This window comes from Chanos chanos, chromosome 15, assembly GCF_902362185.1.
Source record: "Chanos chanos chromosome 15, fChaCha1.1, whole genome shotgun sequence".
NCBI lineage: Eukaryota > Metazoa > Chordata > Actinopteri > Gonorynchiformes > Chanidae > Chanos > Chanos chanos.
In genome coordinates, this window is record NC_044509.1 from 14,571,657 (window position 1) to 14,591,146 (window position 19,490).

General features: G+C 39.6%; 5 protein-coding genes across 12 annotated transcripts; 4 read left to right on the forward strand and 1 right to left on the reverse strand.

The window, feature by feature from the left end:
- The first annotated feature begins 646 nt into the window (after positions 1–646).
- LOC115828176 (heat shock cognate 71 kDa protein-like) lies at positions 647–3,598 on the forward strand. Of its 7 annotated transcripts, none has more exons than XM_030792111.1 (9): positions 650–854; positions 1,093–1,298; positions 1,386–1,538; positions 1,622–2,177; positions 2,355–2,557; positions 2,716–2,914; positions 3,039–3,271; positions 3,401–3,500; positions 3,540–3,598. In XM_030792111.1, the coding sequence occupies exons 1-9, from the start codon at positions 650–652 to the stop codon at positions 3,596–3,598; spliced, it is 1,914 nt and encodes a 637-aa protein (XP_030647971.1). The 7 variants fall into 7 exon arrangements, with proteins under 7 accessions (XP_030647977.1, XP_030647971.1, XP_030647973.1 ...); XM_030792113.1 differs by having other exon boundaries at positions 3,401–3,491; XM_030792112.1 differs by having other exon boundaries at positions 3,401–3,482; positions 3,525–3,598.
- Positions 3,599–4,753: 1,155 nt separating this feature from the next.
- On the forward strand, positions 4,754–10,220 carry zpr1 (ZPR1 zinc finger). Of its 2 annotated transcripts, none has more exons than XM_030792089.1 (14): positions 4,754–4,940; positions 5,121–5,282; positions 5,505–5,595; positions 5,965–6,035; positions 6,679–6,765; positions 7,088–7,210; positions 7,733–7,798; positions 7,886–7,952; positions 8,066–8,136; positions 8,284–8,373; positions 9,007–9,117; positions 9,218–9,307; positions 9,685–9,750; positions 9,861–10,220. In XM_030792089.1, the coding sequence occupies exons 1-14, from the start codon at positions 4,821–4,823 to the stop codon at positions 9,978–9,980; spliced, it is 1,335 nt and encodes a 444-aa protein (XP_030647949.1). In that variant the 5' UTR covers positions 4,754–4,820; the 3' UTR covers positions 9,981–10,220. The 2 variants fall into 2 exon arrangements, with proteins under 2 accessions (XP_030647949.1, XP_030647950.1); XM_030792090.1 differs by having other exon boundaries at positions 7,742–7,798.
- Positions 10,221–10,490: 270 nt separating this feature from the next.
- h2ax1 (H2A.X variant histone family member 1) lies at positions 10,491–11,361 on the reverse strand. Its single transcript, XM_030792091.1, has one exon. It carries the CDS (start codon positions 11,313–11,315, stop codon positions 10,929–10,931), a length of 387 nt encoding a protein of 128 aa, XP_030647951.1. The 5' UTR covers positions 11,316–11,361; the 3' UTR covers positions 10,491–10,928.
- Positions 11,362–11,598: 237 nt separating this feature from the next.
- Positions 11,599–12,637, forward strand: hist2h2l (histone 2, H2, like). The gene has a single exon (XM_030792092.1). It carries the CDS (start codon positions 11,634–11,636, stop codon positions 12,012–12,014), a length of 381 nt encoding a protein of 126 aa, XP_030647952.1. The 5' UTR covers positions 11,599–11,633; the 3' UTR covers positions 12,015–12,637.
- Positions 12,638–15,311: 2,674 nt separating this feature from the next.
- Positions 15,312–19,210, forward strand: LOC115829001 (zona pellucida-like domain-containing protein 1). The gene is made up of 9 exons (XM_030793113.1): positions 15,312–15,405; positions 15,777–16,003; positions 16,203–16,387; positions 16,741–16,813; positions 17,006–17,103; positions 17,281–17,361; positions 17,506–17,677; positions 18,313–18,454; positions 19,053–19,210. The coding sequence occupies exons 1-9, from the start codon at positions 15,312–15,314 to the stop codon at positions 19,208–19,210; spliced, it is 1,230 nt and encodes a 409-aa protein (XP_030648973.1).
- The last annotated feature ends 280 nt before the right edge of the window (positions 19,211–19,490 follow it).

The following is a 19,490-nucleotide window of genomic DNA, read 5'->3' on the forward strand; positions in this document are numbered from 1 at the left end:
GATAAAGCGCCTTATGCACGTGCGCTAATTTCAACCAAGCATCTACAGTATTATACCATGTCTGCTATATTTAAAATGATCTCATCTATACAAAATGCGATTTAGTGAACATTGTCCTTTATCCTATTATATTAAAGTGTTTTGGGTTCATATAAAGCAGTAATTCGGAAAAATACAGTTATGGCACGGAAAAATATCGTGTTGTAGGCTATATAAATAATTCTAGTAAGCCTATTTTTTTCTAATAAATACACGTTGCAGTCCCTAAATGTAGTCCTGACGTTTTATCACAAAAGTTTGATGATAACCATAATGCTGCAAAGAGCTCTGCCCTCCTGACTGTAGCTGCAGTGACCCCAACTCATAGCGCGTTTTACTTGAATGTAAAATGGCTGCTTGACCTTCAAATGCTTAAGGGAATGCTACAAATCTGTTTTATTTCTGAGCATATATTAGCCCATTCATGCGTGGTTATTAAAATGAATATGTTTTCAATCAACATAACCCTGAATTGTAATTTGCGAGTTTATTGCACAGTTAGCCACCAATTAAAGGCTTCAGAATCTGTATGGCTGGAGTGTGAGTAGTTGTATCTGCCAACTGCGGGGTAATTGACACCTTATGTCTTTTTATTTCTGACACACAGATTATGTCGAAGGGAACTGCAGTGGGTATTGATCTTGGGACCACCTACTCCTGTGTAGGTGTATTCCAGCATGGCAAAGTTGAGATTATTGCCAATGACCAAGGCAACAGGACTACGCCTAGCTATGTGGCATTCACAGACACAGAGAGATTGATTGGGGATGCAGCCAAGAACCAGGTTGCAATGAACCCCACCAACACAGTATTTGGTAAGTATGTAAAGTCCTGAAAATTTCTCCCAGAATAAATATTTGGCTACTTTGTTTTGCCGTCTATGGTTCCTGCCAACAGGGAACTATCAAAATGAAAGCATTTTTTCTATGTATGCATATATGTTTCAGATGTATATACGTACGTAACATATGTATGCATCTATCTATCTATCTATCTATCTATCTATCTATCTATCTATCTATCTATCTATCTATCTGTCTATTTGTGTCTCAGATGCTAAGCGTTTGATTGGCAGAAGGTTTGAAGATCCCGTGGTTCATTCTGATATGAAACACTGGCCATTCCAAGTCATCAGTGACAATGGGCGCCCTAAAGTTGAGGTTGAGTACAAGGGGGAGACTAAGAACTTTTATCCTGAGGAGATTTCATCTATGGTATTAGTCAAAATGAAGGAGATTGCTGAAGCTTACCTTGGCAAAGTGAGTATTCCCACAAAGACTGAGATTATTATTTTAGATTAAGTCAAATCAGATGCCTTTGATTAATTCTTGGGCTTTTTGTTTCAGTCTGTCACAAATGCTGTAATAACAGTACCAGCTTACTTCAACGACTCTCAGCGCCAAGCAACAAAGGATGCTGGAACAATCTCTGGTCTAAACGTGCTTCGTATTATTAATGAACCAACTGCGGCAGCAATTGCATATGGTTTGGACAAAAAGGTGAGGTCCATGATCCATTTATTTTGAAGTGTTGTCACTTCAGCTGCTAGCAGGTGAGCTTAAACCTTTTTCTGAACAATTAGGTTGGTGCTGAGAGGAACGTTCTGATCTTTGATCTTGGTGGCGGAACCTTTGATGTGTCCATCCTAACCATTGAAGATGGGATCTTTGAGGTCAAATCTACAGCTGGCGATACTCACTTGGGTGGGGAAGACTTCGACAACCGCATGGTGAATCACTTTATTGCTGAGTTCAAGCGCAAGTACAAGAAGGACATCAGTGACAACAAGAGAGCCGTTCGCCGTCTCCGCACCGCCTGTGAGCGAGCCAAGCGCACCCTGTCCTCCAGCACTCAGGCCAGTATCGAGATTGATTCCCTCTATGAGGGTGTTGATTTCTACACCTCCATTACAAGGGCTCGTTTTGAGGAGCTCAATGCCGACCTCTTCCGCGGCACCCTGGACCCAGTTGAGAAGTCACTCCGTGATGCCAAGATGGACAAGTCTCAGATCCATGACATTGTCCTTGTCGGCGGTTCTACTCGTATCCCCAAGATCCAGAAGCTGCTGCAAGACTTCTTCAATGGCAAGGAACTGAACAAGAGCATCAACCCCGATGAGGCTGTGGCTTATGGAGCAGGTTGGTGACTAATACGTAGCTTTATTAAGTTTTTTTACGACTGTAATTGAATTACCATCGTGATATCATATACTGTAAGACAAAATAAATCTCAAGAACCTTCTTTTGATGTTTGAGTAGTAATAGTTCAGAATTGCATTTGTATTCTCATTTTTTTTTCTCTCCTTTACTTCTTAGCCGTGCAGGCTGCTATCCTGTCTGGTGACAAGTCTGAGAACGTGCAGGACCTGCTGCTGTTGGACGTTACTCCGCTGTCCCTGGGAATTGAGACTGCTGGTGGGGTCATGACTGTGCTCATCAAGCGTAACACCACAATCCCAACCAAGCAGACTCAGACCTTCACCACCTACTCCGACAACCAGCCTGGTGTGCTGATTCAGGTCAGATCCAGTTCATTTATGTCTCGACTCGCTACAGTGATTCAGTTTAACTGTAGCATGTTTGGGTCATGACATCCAAAGACTATCATTTTTCAGGCATTATTTTGAACATGATAAAATAGAGAGCTCATACGTTTAACTTTAAATGTTTCCAACAGGTTTATGAAGGTGAGAGAGCAATGACAAAGGATAATAACTTGCTGGGAAAGTTTGAGCTTACAGGGATTCCCCCAGCTCCCCGTGGTGTCCCTCAGATTGAAGTCACCTTTGACATTGATGCCAATGGCATCCTCAATGTTTCTGCTGTTGATAAGAGCACGGGCAAGGAGAATAAGATCACCATAACCAATGACAAAGGTATAATTACAATGCTGAGTCCTTCCATTTTGTTAACGGTCTTCTTAAAACACTGTTCCAGTATTGCTGTCAGCTATAAACTGCTTCAAGTTCATTTCACCAAATATTGATGTTTGCTGAACAGGTCGTCTTAGCAAGGAGGACATTGAGCGCATGGTGCAAGAAGCTGAGAAGTACAAAGCTGAGGATGATCTCCAACGTGATAAAGTGTCATCCAAGAATGCCCTAGAGTCCTACGCTTTCAATATGAAATCCACTGTTGAAGATGAAAAATTACAGGGCAAGATCAGTGACGAAGACAAACAAAAGATCTTGGAAAAGTGCAATGAGATCATTAGCTGGCTTGACAAGAATCAGGTACATCAGATTTGCTTCACAAATTAGATCAAAGAGTTTAGTCAATTTAAATTTAGTCGACATCTATTTCAACTTTTTCCACTTCGTCATTAGGTCTCCATTTCAAACACATTTTCTTTCGTTTTGTAGACCGCTGAGAGGGATGAGTATGAACATCAACAGAAGGAGCTGGAGAAGGTGTGCAACCCCATTATCACCAAGCTGTATCAGAGTGCTGGAGGCATGCCAGGTGGGATGCCAGGAGGAATGCCAGGGGGCTTCCCAGGAGCTGGTGGAGCTCCTGCTGGAGGTGGATCCTCTGGGCCAACAATTGAAGAAGTGGATTAAAGAAATGATGATCCATGAATAAAATAATAAAGTAAAGTATCCCATGAGCCTAATGAATATGCAATGTATAATAAAAAAGGGATGAAGACTGCTATCTTAGGAGAACTTGAAATATGTGCTATTCGCTGAACAAAGTGAAAGTAACGTGTGAATTAAAGTTAGCAATAAATTTTGAGCCTTGCCGAAATAAAAATAACAATGTTTCAATGTCCTTTGTCCTCTGTTGGGTTGTTTCCTGTTTTACTATTACGCTGTGCAAACAGATTCAGATTTGAAACGAGTAATGAGCCCAAGAATGTTTAAAATCCAAAACACAGAGAGTCACACAGAGAGAGGTGTACCATCAGTCTGTTTTATACGTTGTATTGTAAGTTGGTGAATATAAAAATGCTTTAAGATGCTATATTTGCGGTAGTATGGCCATTTCCTCATAAATATTGGGATGATCTATTCTTTGCTTTGAAAACAGACATTCATTTCGGTTCTGAGGTAATAAAGAATGGAAGAAAGAATAAGGATGTAGGAAAGATGGGGGGAAACTCTCCAGAAGTGCTATATACTTTAAGTTGCCTTTCTTACCTTGCAAAAAAAACTCGTAAAATAATATAAGGTTCTGATGGTAGTTTGTGGTGCTGGCACTGACGTTCTTGGCACAATATAATTAAATGAACGACAAAACCTACTACAAAAACACACAATTCACTAAGTACAATATCTATTAAAGGTTTTCACTCTGTCTGATAGAAAGTAAAACCTGTTGTACCTAATTCATTTCACCAAGTAACGTATGTATTTTTCTCCATAAAAGTAATAATATTAAATTAAATATAAGACATAAACCGTGGCTATAAGGATCAGATCATTAATAATCAATCTCTGCTTACCATGGCCTTGTCTAAACTGACTGTACAACCTGTCGACACATGAAAACCCGCACATCAGAAAACATTGGTAGACCCAGCTTTTACTTTACGTGGCATTCGTACAGTAATAGGTACGTTAAGGCAAAATGACTTTTAATTTGATATTCCTTCAAACTTTGACCCGGTAAATATTGTCCACGTGCACTCTCACTTCCTCAAGCATGCAGACGCCAATGTGCTGGATGTAATCATTGAGAAATTTCTAGTAAGACGTATGGTCGAGTAGTTCGGAGGCAGTAATTTTACGTTTTCTTAGGTCTCAGCTTTTTCAACCTTAACTGCTAAAACCTTCAGAAAAGATGTCAGCGATCGAAGAGGAGCATGTACGTGGTGGCGGAATTTTTAAGGACATAAGTGCAGACGACGATGAGATGCAACCAACAGTTCTAGAGAGTTTGTGTATGAACTGTTATCAGAATGTAAGTAACGTCAATCAGCTGGGTATTTTAACCTCATTAATGCGTTTTTTTTTTTTGCGGCAGAGAATAATTCCCTCATCAAGCTCAAGTTGCAGATAAACATATTTAGCTATTGTAATACTGTCATCGTAGGTATAATAAACATGTGAAGCTTAAACGTCTCTTGTTTCATCTTCCAAGGGAACGACGCGTCTTCTGCTCACGAAAATTCCTTTCTTCAAAGAGATTATCATCAGTTCCTTCACGTGTGCCAACTGTCACTGGTCTAATACCGAAATACAGTCCGCCGGCCGCATACAAGAACAGGGCGTCACTTACTCCCTACGAGTCAAGTCAAAAGAGGTACGGGAGGGATCAGGAGTGGGCACGTTTATGAGATATGTCATGCATATCAAATGCGTCAGAAACATAATTTGCTTTAGGCGGAATCAAGGTTCATAGTGATGCTTTGTCATCCCCGGAGTGGACATGGAATCTAAGCTGTCTGATCTTCTGCATCGAACGCCAATAAATCCAGAACTCTGGCTAGTGTTACTTCCGCTTTTCCGCCCTTTTTGTCTATAGGATATGAATCGTGAGGTAGTGAAGGCTGACAGTGCAACTGTCAGAATACCGGAGTTGGACTTTGAAATCCCTGCCTTTACACAGAAGGGCTGTAAGTTCTGTCACCTTTTTGTGTGTGTTTTAAATAGTTGGGTGGACAATGATATTTCATTTTTGTATAGTCTTGAAGTTGGAGCTCTATATAACTCCATGTAACAAAGAACCATGGGTAATATGTACATTTGTGGGTCAGGTTCACCTTAAATACGAGCTTTTGCTTTTTAAAAGACTGCAGTGATTCCATAGCTTATGCCTCTATGATAGCTCCCCTGAATTGCTTATGCTAAATGCTATGCACTCAAGTAAAAGCAACATCCGTTCATGTGCAAGCGGACCAAATTGACCAGATATTGTTAATGGATCATTCAAATTTCAGTGAATGTTTTGCGCAGTTCTTAATGTTCTTGCAATCATTTTCCAGCATTGTCAACTATTGAAGGCCTCATTGACAGAGCAGTGGCAGGTTTGGAACAAGACCAACCAATAAGAAGGGTAAGGAGTTTTCAGCAGATTTCATCAAAGTTCTAAATCTGTGTCTCTCACACTATGGGCCGTGGACCGGCGCTGAAGAAACTGCCAGGTCCCCGCCCCCTTGACTGAACTTCTTGCTTTGAAAAAAGTAACATTTTATTCAAGATTCTAGAATGTTAAGCATTCCTGCCCGTGAGAACTTGCTTAACATTCTAGAATCTTGAATAAAATGTTACTATTTTCACCTTGTGAGTGACAGAAGCACCGAGCACAATTTGACTGGCGCGGCGCCAGGGCTCTGCGGACCGGCAGTTTCCTCATGGCAGACCGGTGCCGGCCCACAGCCCATAGTTTGAGAAACACTGGTCTAAATAACCTGATCTGAATAACCAGATCATGTGAACCTAACATGACTCTCAGACCCTTTGTGTGTGTTCAGTGTTAACCAATAAGGACCCTTTGCGTGTGTTCAGTGTTAAATTCATTCTTACTCATACTTAACTGAATATACTGTACTGCACAGCTACAACACTTAAACCCTTTTGATACACGTACATGCTTGTATTTTCTCATTCTTCACAAAAAAAATCTATGTTAATATCTCACTGATAAGTGAATTGTTGAGTTTTGTAAAGATCTTTTATTGTTGTTCATCGTGATTTAGGCTACTGATCCTGCTGTCGCAGAAAAAATAGAGGAATTCATTGAGAAATTGAAAAAACTGAAAGACGTCAAAGAAGAGTTTACATTGGTGAGTCTGTAAAAAAAATTTCTATTGATTTGAAATGAGAAACTTTTTAAAGTTTAACGAACCCTTATTTGAAAAGGTTCCAAGGAGTTCATCTGCATTCCACACTAGGGTTCATTAAGTGTCACCATTCCAGAAATGGACTTAAAACTACACATTTAACTTTTTTTTGTATATTTCATTTGATTTTTGTGTAATATCAAGCTGGTCATTTTAATAATCTCGCACACATTTCAGCATTTAAATCCAAAAATAACACTACCCATGTTTTCATTTAAGTACATAATGTATCTTTTACTGAGTCAAGTGTTTTCGTTTTCTCTAGATTATTGATGATCCCTCTGGGAACAGTTTTGTAGAAAATCCACATGCACCTCAGAAAGATGTAGCACTGTCTGTAAGCCATTACAAAAGGACCGCTCAGCAGAATGCTACACTAGGAATAGAGGTGAGAACTCCATAGTCACACATTACTCAAAAGGGAAACTTCAAATCCCTGACGCCTCATTTGTTCTTCTTCTCTATGTTTATGAAATGCACACCTCTGGTTGGTTTTTTTTTTTTTTTTGGTTTTGTTTTGTTTGTTTTTTTAAAATGACATTTTCTGAACTTCAGATTGTGCTAATGCGATGTGTGCTAATTAAAGCTATCTCAGATAATGATTTACAACACAAATTTTAGCGTGCCTCGTAGCTTTGTTTTATCTAATGAGACATCTGATTACTTTTCACAGAAGTCTTGTACATGTTTCAGCCCTGCAGTTTACTAACTGAGACAATTTTTTTCATTAACTTGTACAACTTTACTCTGCCATGACCAAGTGATTAATTTGTGGCAAAAGTATTTGTCGCTTTCAGAAGTCCTTAGAAGGGAATTTCGCTGTCCAGTAAATGTCGAGGCATGACTGCTTGTTCTTTTCAGTCTGGTGGCTTCTGGCATTATATTGACTTGATCACTTGTTTGCATGCAGGATGAACAGACTGGCGAGGAGGACAAAGAAAAATCCGGCGATGATATAGATACCATGAGAAATGAGGTGTATATTTTAGCTGTTTTAAAGTTAATTTTTTTTTTTTACCATTTTGTTTGGTCGTTTGATTTAACTTCATGATTTCTTTCTCAGGTATTGGTGTTTGACACAAACTGTCCGGAATGTAACGCCCCGGCTTCTACGAACATGAAGCTTGTCCGTATCCTTCAAAGTCAAAAGCGTTTAATGTTCTCAGGAGTTGCTGTAGTGAGAAGACTTATTTGTGCGTAGTCTGTTTCATTATATCGTACTCCCTCCTTGACTATACATCAGAAATCCCGCATTTCAAGGAAGTCATTATCATGGCCACCAACTGCGACAGCTGTGGGCATCGGACCAATGAGGTCTGTGTCTCAGTTCAATGGTAGATGGCTTGCTGTTGTCTCTCGGAATGTCACGCTTCTTCTCGATATTCTGTGAAAACTCGAAATCGACGGAGCCGTGTTTTGTTGAGTGTGTGATTACTATATGCCGTGTAATTCACTGAACAGGTCAAATCAGGAGGGGCCACTGAGGAGCAGGGCACAAGAATAACTCTTCATATTACCGATCCCTCAGACATGTCGAGAGACTTGCTCAAGGTACTTTTAGCATTCCAATGTGTTTTGTTTGGGGGGGGGAAAAAACAGGAAGAGGTATTACATTTCTTTTTTTTTCTTTTTTTTAAAGATAAAATGGAAAGGTAAAATAAAGTAACAGTTAGGCTGAAACAACTCAGAGTTGGTGAAATGTACCGTGTTTGGGGAAAAATAGGTATTCCATTTATTCCTTTTGTATTAAAAAAAAAACTCAAAGTAAAGCCAACATTCAGGCTGTAGCAACAAAAAAACTGGTGCAGTGACATGAGTTGTGGTCATAGAGGTCCATTCATATGACCTCAAAAATACGTCCTGTATATGAGTCCTGTAAGTAAAACAACCATTAGAAATGTTTATTCTAATGCGTTGTTAACTTCACACAGCACAGGAATTTCTTTCATAAGGTTAATGTGTCTTTTGGTTATATTCATGAAAATTCAGAATAGAATACAACACCGTTACCAAAACAGTTGGTAGAGAAAGGAATGTGTTTGCATAAGTTGAGCTCGTGGTAATAACATACTGCCTATAACATAACACACGAAAGAAACATACTAAGTCTTGCTCTTGTGTCGTTACGGTTTTTTTTTTTCTGTAACTGTACCTTTTATGAGATCTTCATGTGTGTTTTATTAGTCAGAGACGTGTCAAGTGCTGATTCCTGAGCTGGAGTTTGAGCTGGGGATGGCGGCACTGGGGGGAAAGTTCACCACTCTAGAGGGACTTCTCAAAGACATCAAAGATCTGGTTAGCATCTTCGCTTTTCGAAATTATCATCAGGCCTCTGACACGGAAGCCTTGTATACGAAACGGCTCGGTGCTTTCATTGGTCTCGATTTCATTGCAGATTGTTTCCAAAAACCCCTTCACTTGCGGGGACAGTTCCACCTCTGAGAGAACTGAGAAACTGCAGCTCTTCGGGAAAAAGCTTGATCAGGTTTGGGAAACATTCTCTTATTTTAAACCGTCCCTTTACATTAGACATACATATTTCCAACGTGATTGTCAGGCTGTGGTGACCTCAAGTAATGTATGGCTAGGTAGATGCAAAATATTTTTGGTCAAAATATCCTAGATGTCAGTTTGATATGAAAAGTAGTTTTAATAAATTTGTTTTACTTCTTCTTTAAAACATTGTATATCTGTACCCACATGGTATGTTGAAATGTTTTTGTGTAAATGAAACAGTTCATATTTTGTTCTTTTGAAACCATTTAAATGCAAGGCATTCTTCAATAATTCATCATGATATTTTTGGTACAATGGGTTATTACATTCTATGCTGAATTCTCTGTTTGCAAAAATGTCTCATAGCTTATGGCAGGCGAAATAGATGCCCATATTATTCTTGATGATCCAGCTGGGAACAGTTATCTCCAAGTAAGTCAAGCACCTTCTTGCTCAGTGTAAAAAAAAAAAAAAAAAGTATTTTAATGATATTTTCACTGAAGACTGACCGTCTATGTGACGCTTTTTTTTTTTTTTTGTAGAATGTATATGCCCCTGACCCTGATCCAGAGATGAAGATCGAGAAGTACACGAGAACATTCGAGCAAAACGAAGAATTGGGATTAAATGACATGAAAACAGAAGGGTACGAAAATAGTTAACGTGAAAAATGTGGATGACTGACAGGGAACCTGTTTAAAAACATGATACCTTTAAGTTGCTCTGATACAAGTGTGAGTGATCAAGATGTCTGTGTCAGGGATCGCAGTCATTCAAATAATTAGTTTCTTTCATTTACATAAGGTTTTGAATGGTTCAACACTTGAACCATGGATGTATATAAGTTGTGAGTATAATTACAATACAGTGACGTGGACACAGCAGATTGCTGTTCAGACTGACTAAATGCCCATGTATGAATGCATAGTATGTATGTAGAACCTGCTTTGTTGGGTAGTGCAGGCTGAATAAACGCACTTACTTGAAAATGAGTTGATTCTGTGTCATTGTAAAGCCTTATAACCTATACATAACATAGTTGTAATACTGGAGTAAACTGTACGAAGATCTCGCATCGTATTTGATTTGCAAGACACAATTCGAAGCAATCTAATGTTTGATCCTGCTATACTACATAGTATGAAAGACAACACACAGCGTCCAGACAGAAGCACTTTGTACAAATGCAAAGCATTTATTTAAAACAGAAACAGTTGACCATACGATGTACACGCATTCAGAAACAATGAGAGGCAACCTACATTGGTCCATAAACAATGAAACGTGGTGTTCACTTCACCAACAAATGAGTCAACTTGTAGTCTGAGTGACAGTCCACCGCTATGGCCAGATGAACAAGTCCACTAACATTAGGCCTGATGCTGGTGGCTCGCATCTGAAGATATGGAGTGCGTCAAAGTGCGTTGGCTTAGGTATGGAAACAGTCCAACGATAGCGAACGTGGCGAAGTCAGATTTACACCTTTTTTTTCTCCTTCATCGAGAACGAGGACAATAACGCAGTGTAAGAACGAGAAATATCTTAAAACACGATGAGAATGGGTGGTTCTTAAAAGAGCCTTTGTCTGATGTCCTGGGTCTGTAAGCCGCTTACTTGCTTTTTGCTGGCTTCTCGGTTTTCTTGGGTAGGAGCACAGCCTGGATATTTGGCAGTACTCCACCTTGGGCAATAGTAACACCCCCTAAAAGCTTATTTAGCTCCTCGTCGTTGCGGACGGCGAGCTGAAGATGACGGGGGATGATCCTGGTTTTCTTGTTATCCCTCGCAGCATTGCCGGCCAACTCGAGAATTTCAGCGGTCAGATACTCCAAGACTGCAGCCAAATAAACAGGGGCGCCAGCGCCTACGCGCTCGGCATAATTTCCCTTGCGCAGTAATCTGTGAACACGTCCGACTGGGAATTGTAGCCCAGCTCTAGACGAGCGAGACTTCGCTTTTGCTCGGGCTTTTCCTCCGGTTTTACCTCTACCAGACATTGTTTTGTTTTGTTTTGTTTTAGTATTACACGTTCAGCAACTGGGAATCCCCGTACTTGACAATAAGCTTTTCCATGATGATGTAAGCAGGGTTTGATATTTATACCCCAAAGCCTGTCTTGATTGGATGAGCTAAATCGCAGCGAGCGAACCAATCGGAGGAAGTCATGTGTTGCGCGACATCAACGGAAACTCCAATAGGACCGATCCATGGTTTCGCTTAGATTTGCATGCCGACACTATAAATACAGGACGGATGACATCTCATATTGTCTACTGAGTCCGGACATTGTAAGGTCGACGCATAAGGAAATAAAGATGCCCGAGCCCGCAAAGTCCGCCCCGGCCCCTAAAAAAGGATCCAAAAAAGCTGTAACCAAGACGCAAAAGAAAGGAGATAAAAAGCGACGCAAGACGAGGAAAGAGAGTTATGCCATTTATGTGTATAAAGTTCTAAAGCAAGTCCATCCTGATACAGGCATTTCCTCAAAAGCAATGGGCATCATGAACTCATTTGTTAACGATATCTTCGAGCGCATCGCTGGCGAAGCCTCGCGCCTTGCCCATTACAACAAACGGTCTACTATTACATCCCGGGAGATCCAGACCGCTGTTCGCTTGCTGCTACCGGGAGAACTGGCCAAGCATGCCGTTTCTGAGGGCACTAAAGCCGTGACGAAATATACGAGCTCCAAGTGAATGAAGGAGCACGAGATTGACTGGCTTCACTCAACTTCAGTGTTCGCAAAGGAGAATGATGACAATCAATCAACTGTTGACTGATATCGTCTAACAGCTCTGCTCTGAACTCTCAGTGCATTTTTGTGCATATACGGCTTGCTTTACGAAAGGAAAACGAAACCAGTGCGATGTGTTGCAGTTGAGGCTGGCAGTTTATTTTGATTGTGATCCGCTCCTGTTAATGTCGAATGTTCTTTAAAAAAAAGGTTTTTAACCATTTGCATGTGTGAAAGCCTTTTGTTCTCATTTTAAACCACAAGTGGGTTTCCATCATGTTAAATATATTCCAATTTTACTGAATGGCAGCAGAGCTGTTTCAGTATCGGGGGCGGGGGGGGTGCGCTGTGTAAATTTCCAGGTGGCAGCTGTTGTAACCTTACTGATGGCTTGGTGGAAGATGCGTGGCCACTGTTCTGATAACAAATCTCACTCATGTCTTAATCATGAATGTTTGTGCACAATGATATCGAATAGAAGAAATAAACATATAGGCTCATGCCACGTTATAATTCCTGTATCATGATTTTTGACCTCGGTTGGCTTTAAACCGGAATCTTTGCGCCAATAAAGATGTAAGCGTGTATGATTATTTTTTTTCCTTTTTTGCAGGCTAATCCCCTACATCTTTAAAACAGCTCGTTTGTACTGACCGAAGTACAATTTGTTCTCTGTGATGTATCCAGATTGTATTACCAAAAATATAATGAGGGATAAGGCCTGATCGCGGCTTTGCCGCATATTAATGATCCGTGCCCTCGGGAAGTGAAAGCAATACTAAGTGAAGTACCTTTCTCTGAATGACCGAGAGTGTCAGTTGCCGTAATATAATATTACTTGTAGCACTGCCACAGTCGGTAATGACTGCTGGCAATCACCGTTTTAATAAGCAAACAGCACCACAGAAAACCACAAAGGGAGTTCCTTTTATTAATTTGTGCCTAAATAGGCTATATCGTTCCTGAAATAAACTGACATTACACGACTACTGTATTTTACACGGAAAATTGAACTGAGAAAAGAAAACATGCTGCTAGGGCTACTTTGCAATTAATGATTTGTTTGTTATTATTGTTGTTGTTGTTGTTGTTGTTGCTTTTTTTCTATACGCCAGGACAGGTAGTATGAAATATAGCTGTACAGAGATACTTGATCACGAGGCAGACTTTTGTGAGGGATCATGTGTAAAGCATTGTTTACTCGTCTTTCATGATGTTTAAAAGAGAAGTTCTTTGTTCAAATGACGTTCTAAGATGGAGGGATTTCTTTGAATGGGTGTAATATCTATCTTTATAAGCTGATACGCTGAAGAGACCTAATTTTTTCTCACTCAGAGTATAAATTTCTGAAAGCTGGTGTTCATTAAACATATAATCCACACATAATCCAGTGATGAAAGGAGATTTGTTATTCAGAGGCTGTAATAGCCTAGTTTTTTGTGTACTCCTTTATTTCATTCCCCCCACGGAGAAGCTGCCATTTAAATACAGTTTGAATATATGATATTTTCATTTTGTCACAAGGGAATCAGCAGAAGAGAAAATGAAATCTGAGACTACTGAAGGAAGGTAACAGGGCTTGAGATAACATCTTTTGGACGTGTGCTCCGTGAAATGTTTAGCAGATCAGACTTCAACACCTTGTGTAGTTGACAGCGCTCAATATTTCTGTGGTATTTACATATTAAGTACTGGATAATGACCGTCAATTCATAATGACTGATATAAAAAACAATCAAACGCACACACAAAAAAACACCTACTGAAAAATTTATCAACACATTCTGGCTTGAGTACCAAAAATGTTAAGAAGTGAACATGATTAATATAATTTTTTAATTATAAACAGACACAGATAAATTATATTTCCTAGCCTCCTATTTGTTCACAGACGTCACAACACTGTGAAAAATGTCCACCGGTTCAACTTAAAAACTTAAGTTCAATTACTGCCTTAAAGTTTCAAGTTAAATCAAATTAGACTTACTAGTTCATTTGGCACCTTCACATTTACATTTCATTGTACTGACTTAAAAACCTTGTTGAAGTTGAATTAAAGAAAGATGTTAGCATAACTTATTGATCAAATCATTTTTTACAGTGGACACAGATATTAAGCATTTGGGATCCAGCAAATCCTCTCAATCTGAATGACACAGCTGCTACAATTTGCTACCTAGAGCATAAAACGACTTAATATATCTTTGTACCTAAACCAGTGTTTTAGGTCATTTTGAATGTTTTAGCTAATTGACTGAATTGTTAAAAGATTTGCATTGTCCAAGAAAAACTCAAACAAATCGAAATAAAGAAACATTAAGCAGTTTAAAATTTCCATTTTGATGAAGGTGATTATTAACCATAATGTGATATTTCCTCTAAATTTCTGTGTTTTAACGAGCAGAGTTGGTTCATAAGAATTACGTAATACTGCGATATTGCGTTAATGTGGCCCAAACATGTATTAGATGACAGAATGCATTCACAGAGGAGCAGAATTCACAAAACACTAACGATTGCACTGGGAACCAGATACAAAAGATATCAACTTAGTGTTCCAGACATGTTAGATAATACTGACCATATACTACGGGTGTTTGAGCTGCTCCTGTCACTCTCTTGGCTTTCCCTTTCTTCTGAGAAGCCCCTGTTTTGTTTCCGGTGCCTTCTTTCACACCCATTTGTCAGAAAGGAGGCCAGTATAAATAGCTGTGTTTCAACCAGAGAGAAAGCAACAGAACAAGAGAAGAGGGGAAGGAAGGTATACTTATAAAAGGTAACACACATGCACTTAAAACACATTCATTATTTATCCTATAGATGTTATACCGAATAGCAATTAAATACCATTGACAAGAAAATGTTAAAGCCAATATATTGTGTGTTGATCTTCAAATGTTGCTATTTTTTGCTTGTATTCAGTTATGGATTTCAGCTTATAGTAATTAATGATTTAATTTGTTTTAAGAGTTAAATTAGTTTTGATACAAACAGCATTTGCACATGTCGCACTCTTTATATTTTAGTGTTGTCCGAATGACGTGACTCCTTCGTTTTAAACTAAGACAACATGCATTTTCCACTCTCACTCATCTCTATAATGTCAATATGTATTAAAGCAGAGAGATTTTCAAAATAACTTTAAGTTCAAATAACTTTTTTTTTTTCCTTTAGCATGTGAGGATTTGTGAAATGTTTTGTGAAATGGGGTCAAGGTGAGTGGTCTGATACCTCGGATTTCCCCTCCAGGTCCGGGACAATGTGGCTGGGCTTGCTTCTATATCAGCTTGCCCTGATTCTTCCCAGTGAAGCTCAGAATGTGTGCAGCACACACCCTACATTGAGAGAGGCGGGTCAGTAAGAGTAGATATACTCCATCACCTCACTCTTACACATGCCCCTTCCATACCTGATCTCTCTCACTTTTTTCTCTCTGTGGAACCCAATAAGCAATCTGGGACCACCACCCAGCAATTTGATAAGGGTGTTTTTTTTTTGTTTTTTTTCTTGTTTCTAAAGACCCAGAGTACCTGTGTGGACTGTTTTAGAAAAGCTGATATGCTTCAATCTGGTTTTTGATATTAGATTTATAACCACTGAGTCGGTAAAAGCCTTCTGTTGTCATCTCATTGTTATTATACACTATGACAAAATTCCCTCGCCCTAAGAGAAGCGTTTTTAAATTTATTTATTTACTAACTTACTTATTTATTGTATTCCACAGCCAATTCTGATGTTACCGTTACGTGTGGCACTGATCGGATGATGCTGGAGATTTTGCTGTGTCCTGTATACTTTGGCGGATACAATGAATCTCTTATGGCGCTCAATGCAAAATACAACCAACCTGAGTGTAAAGGAACCCCTGACTGGACAGTCGACCCACCTGTGCTGAAATTTAATTTCTCTCTCACCGAGGAAGCTATTGCAGTTTGTTCCAACAAGCTCATGGTATCAGATTTGAATCCGTAGCCAATTATGTGGTTATGTATGAGTGTTAGTCAACTCCCTCATCGTCATTTCAGATGTTTGGACTAAGTAAAAAGAAATCAAATGGTTTGCATTATTAATCTGATCTCAGCGAGAGACAAAATATTTATGCATGTGCTCCTTCTCATATTTTCCATCATACCCATTTCCACACATGCAGATTACTCAAGAGGTTGGCACTGGACTGTTCTCAGATTTTTCCAGCATCCAGTTTGTCAATATCTCCGGAATGATCAACTCTTTCGATCCCAGCGCGGGCACCATTACTTACCACCAGGAAATAATGTACATCTTCTCCTGCCGCTATCCACTACAGTACCTGATAAACAATACCGAGATGAGCGTGTGAGTGATATGATCTGGACTTGGGTCCTTTCAACTCATCACACGGGAAACATATATAATCAAACATTTTATTCATGGTGATTTGTTTTGGGGTATGTTCTTCTGGATATGCTCATTGAGGTCGAGGCCATGATGGTTAATTGTTGTGGGTCACAGTTAAACAGCACGTTCAAAGATTCATTGCTCATTTATGATTAAACAAAGGAGCTAAAAATATGCTGACCCCTCTATTAGAATGAATACAAACCTCTTATGTGGTTGTCTGGAGACAATGCAGACTTGCATGTTTAAAACTGTGACTATTTTTTGCTCTACATAAAACATTTTTGGACTTATTCTCATTTCAAATCCAGATCAGGTGTGAGTCTGGCCATCAAATACAACAATGGAAGTTTTATCAGCACTCTGAGCATGCAACTCTATGAGGTATTTTTCAAAAGATATATTACAATTATTACTGGTTAAATTCACACTGCAGTTCTTCACATACAACATATGATTGTTCAAGTTCTATCGTGTTTTTTTTTTTAAACTGTAATAAAATCACTGTTGTTATCTTTGATTTAAGATCTACTGAAACACTTCTCTTTGCTCTTTTTCACTTCTCTGACCCCGCAGGACAATTCGTACACATCCAAACTCCAGATCCCACACAACGGCCTGAGGCTGAAAACTCGGATTTTTGTTGAAGTCAGAGCCACAAACCTCACACAGAGGTATACTCTTAAAATCTACAGTATTTTCAGCAGCGTACTCTTTCTATTGCTTTGAATGAGGACTTGGTGCAAAGTAATGCAGGTCTGTAGTCAGTCATTCTTAATTTGAAAAGAAAAGAAAAAGAATCCTCAATTGTAATCTTCGAAAGAGATTACTGACAGAAATGTTCTCTGTAGGTTCAATGTCCTGCTGGATCGATGCTACGCGACTACAAGCCCATACCCAATTAACAGCACTTACTACGACCTCTTTGTTGGGTGCGTGAACTACGTAAAGATTTTACCTTTTCAAACGTTTTTCTTTATTTAACGGACATTCACAGAGATACATGAGCTTAAGGGGTTGTCAGGAGGTAGAGGAGTGTAATTTCCATGGATTGGTTCTGTTGTCTCGACTCTTAGGTGTAATCGCGACGGACAGACAGTGATAGCGCTGAACGGAGAGAGTCAGGTGGCCCGTTTCTCCTTCGAGGCATTCCGTTTTGTAGAACACAAGAATAAGACCGTCTCCACCTTCTACCTGCATTGTGCCACCAGGCTATGTGAGAGGACCTTCTGCAATTCTTTACATCAGGTAACTCGAGTACACTCGAACTTTTCGGGAAAAGGGGGATAATTCTAATCTAAAGAGGAACAGTTCGACCTAAAGTACGCCATCTTCTCACACTTAGGCAAGATAAGATTCACGTAAGAATCTTTGGCAAGGGTGAGATATAAAACACTCGACACTTTTACGCATTTGACATGTGTGGAGTGACGTCAGTAACACTGTTACATGAAACTCTGTTACGTGACACCTTTCCAGTTGCAAGATGTCAGTTGGCCCATTTGTTTTAACATGCTCTGCTCTTTTTCTGCTGTTATAGGATAACTGTAATTGTATTCTGCTCTACATCTACATACATGTCATTAGTATCTTATTACCATGTTACAGCTCCACTGAGTCTGAACTTACAAACCAAAAACGTATTCATGTCCATGATTAGTATTCACACAATATTTCCAGTGGGCTTCATGTAAGAAGCCATACTGATGTATTGCGTTTCAGAAGACTCTTTTCCAGTGTTTTCTTTTTACAAATATGAATGAATAGTTATATATCAAGTTATACATATGCATTGTCTAATGTCTTGTTCATATGTAACTGTGTAACTATGTCTACAACTGTGTCTATAAGTATATAACTGTGTTGTAACTTCTTTTTTCCAGAACTGCTCAGGAAATGGTTCTAGGAGAAAGAGAGAGACCCAGTCTGCTGAAAGCACCTCAGTGACTGATGTGGCCATGGTTACGTCTGGGCCAATCAGGACTGTAGTGGATAATGGTGAGATAATTGTGTGTGTGTCTGTGTGTGTATCTGTGAGTGTTTGTATGTGTGCGTGTGTGTATCTGTGAGCATTTGCATGTGCGTGTGTGTCTGTGTGTGTTTTCGTGTACAGTGTTTGTACGTTGTATGCTGAAGTGTGTTGTGTTTTCTTTTCAAAGTAACTAAATGCGAATTCTAAGGGTGTGGTCAACAGAAGTAATTTTATGAGCTCGGTTTCAGACTCCTAAACTTCTGCTTTATATTTTTAGGTGCTTTGGAGGAGTCTGCCTCTGAAGGTATTGTTATTGTGAATGACTATGTTGAGATTTTGGGTGGTGATGCTGCTCTGGAAATGTACACATTTTTTTCAACTACCATATATTGTTCGAACTCTTTCTTTCTCCGTGTATTACAACCCATTTCGAGGCTATGATTTTGGACAGAGAAATGTCCACAGCAAATCCACAATTTTAGAGTTGTAATTTTATTTGGCTATGTTTACTATACCTCCGATCAGCATCGGGCATGCTAGTATTTATGGTAACTGTTCTTCAGTTTTTAATGTCAGTTTATTCTCAGGACTTATTTTGCCACACTTGAGTGAAGCTTCTCTGCTCTGCTCTCTCTCTTGCTCTCTGTACAGTCTCTGGCCAATCCAGAAGCAGTGAGGCAGTGGTGGTGGGAGTGTCTGTGGCTGCAGGTATTCTAGGCCTGCTCTGCGTTGTCATGGTAACCATCATTATCAACCGCGCGCACTGGACTAAGAGCTGGAGCACAGACAAGAGCGTCCTCTTCCACTGAGTCACGTTCAAATCCGTCCTTGACGGGCAAAGCAAGGTCCTGATTTCAATACTCCCTGGAGGTTTCCCTAAATATATTTTCCTTAACTGTATAGGTGTACTGATCCTCCTGAAGAACAGATGGATGGGAGCGATCTTGCTAGAATGGCCGTCGTTTTGATTCCACCTGTCCAGCTGATACATCAGTCGCTGTTTTTGAAAAGGGAGTGAACAAGGGGAGGGAGGCCCTTCAGAATTTTGAAATGGGGTTAATATGTCAAATGTGTCATGTGACAGGAAGT

What these genes read in the sequence shown, in the direction of transcription:
- LOC115828176 (XM_030792117.1), top strand. Translation starts at nt 650, where the DNA reads ATGTCGAAGGGAACTGCAGTGGGTATTGATCTTGGGACCACCTACTCC. An exon ending in AGCCTGGTGTGCTGATTCAG is followed by an intron (nt 2,558 to 2,715) that starts GTCAGATCCAGT and finishes TGTTTCCAACAG; the next exon opens with GTTTATGAAGGTGAGAGAGC. An exon ending in CACCATAACCAATGACAAAG is followed by an intron (nt 2,915 to 3,038) that starts GTATAATTACAA and finishes TTTGCTGAACAG; the next exon opens with GTCGTCTTAGCAAGGAGGAC.
- zpr1 (XM_030792089.1), top strand. Translation starts at nt 4,821, where the DNA reads ATGTCAGCGATCGAAGAGGAGCATGTACGTGGTGGCGGAATTTTTAAG. An exon ending in TCAAAGAAGAGTTTACATTG is followed by an intron (nt 6,766 to 7,087) that starts GTGAGTCTGTAA and finishes CGTTTTCTCTAG; the next exon opens with ATTATTGATGATCCCTCTGG. An exon ending in TGTCGAGAGACTTGCTCAAG is followed by an intron (nt 8,374 to 9,006) that starts GTACTTTTAGCA and finishes GTGTTTTATTAG; the next exon opens with TCAGAGACGTGTCAAGTGCT.
- h2ax1 (XM_030792091.1), bottom strand. Translation starts at nt 11,315, where the DNA reads ATGTCTGGTAGAGGTAAAACCGGAGGAAAAGCCCGAGCAAAAGCGAAG.
- hist2h2l (XM_030792092.1), top strand. Translation starts at nt 11,634, where the DNA reads ATGCCCGAGCCCGCAAAGTCCGCCCCGGCCCCTAAAAAAGGATCCAAA.
- LOC115829001 (XM_030793113.1), top strand. Translation starts at nt 15,312, where the DNA reads ATGTGGCTGGGCTTGCTTCTATATCAGCTTGCCCTGATTCTTCCCAGT. An exon ending in TGAGCATGCAACTCTATGAG is followed by an intron (nt 16,814 to 17,005) that starts GTATTTTTCAAA and finishes CTGACCCCGCAG; the next exon opens with GACAATTCGTACACATCCAA. An exon ending in GCCACAAACCTCACACAGAG is followed by an intron (nt 17,104 to 17,280) that starts GTATACTCTTAA and finishes TGTTCTCTGTAG; the next exon opens with GTTCAATGTCCTGCTGGATC.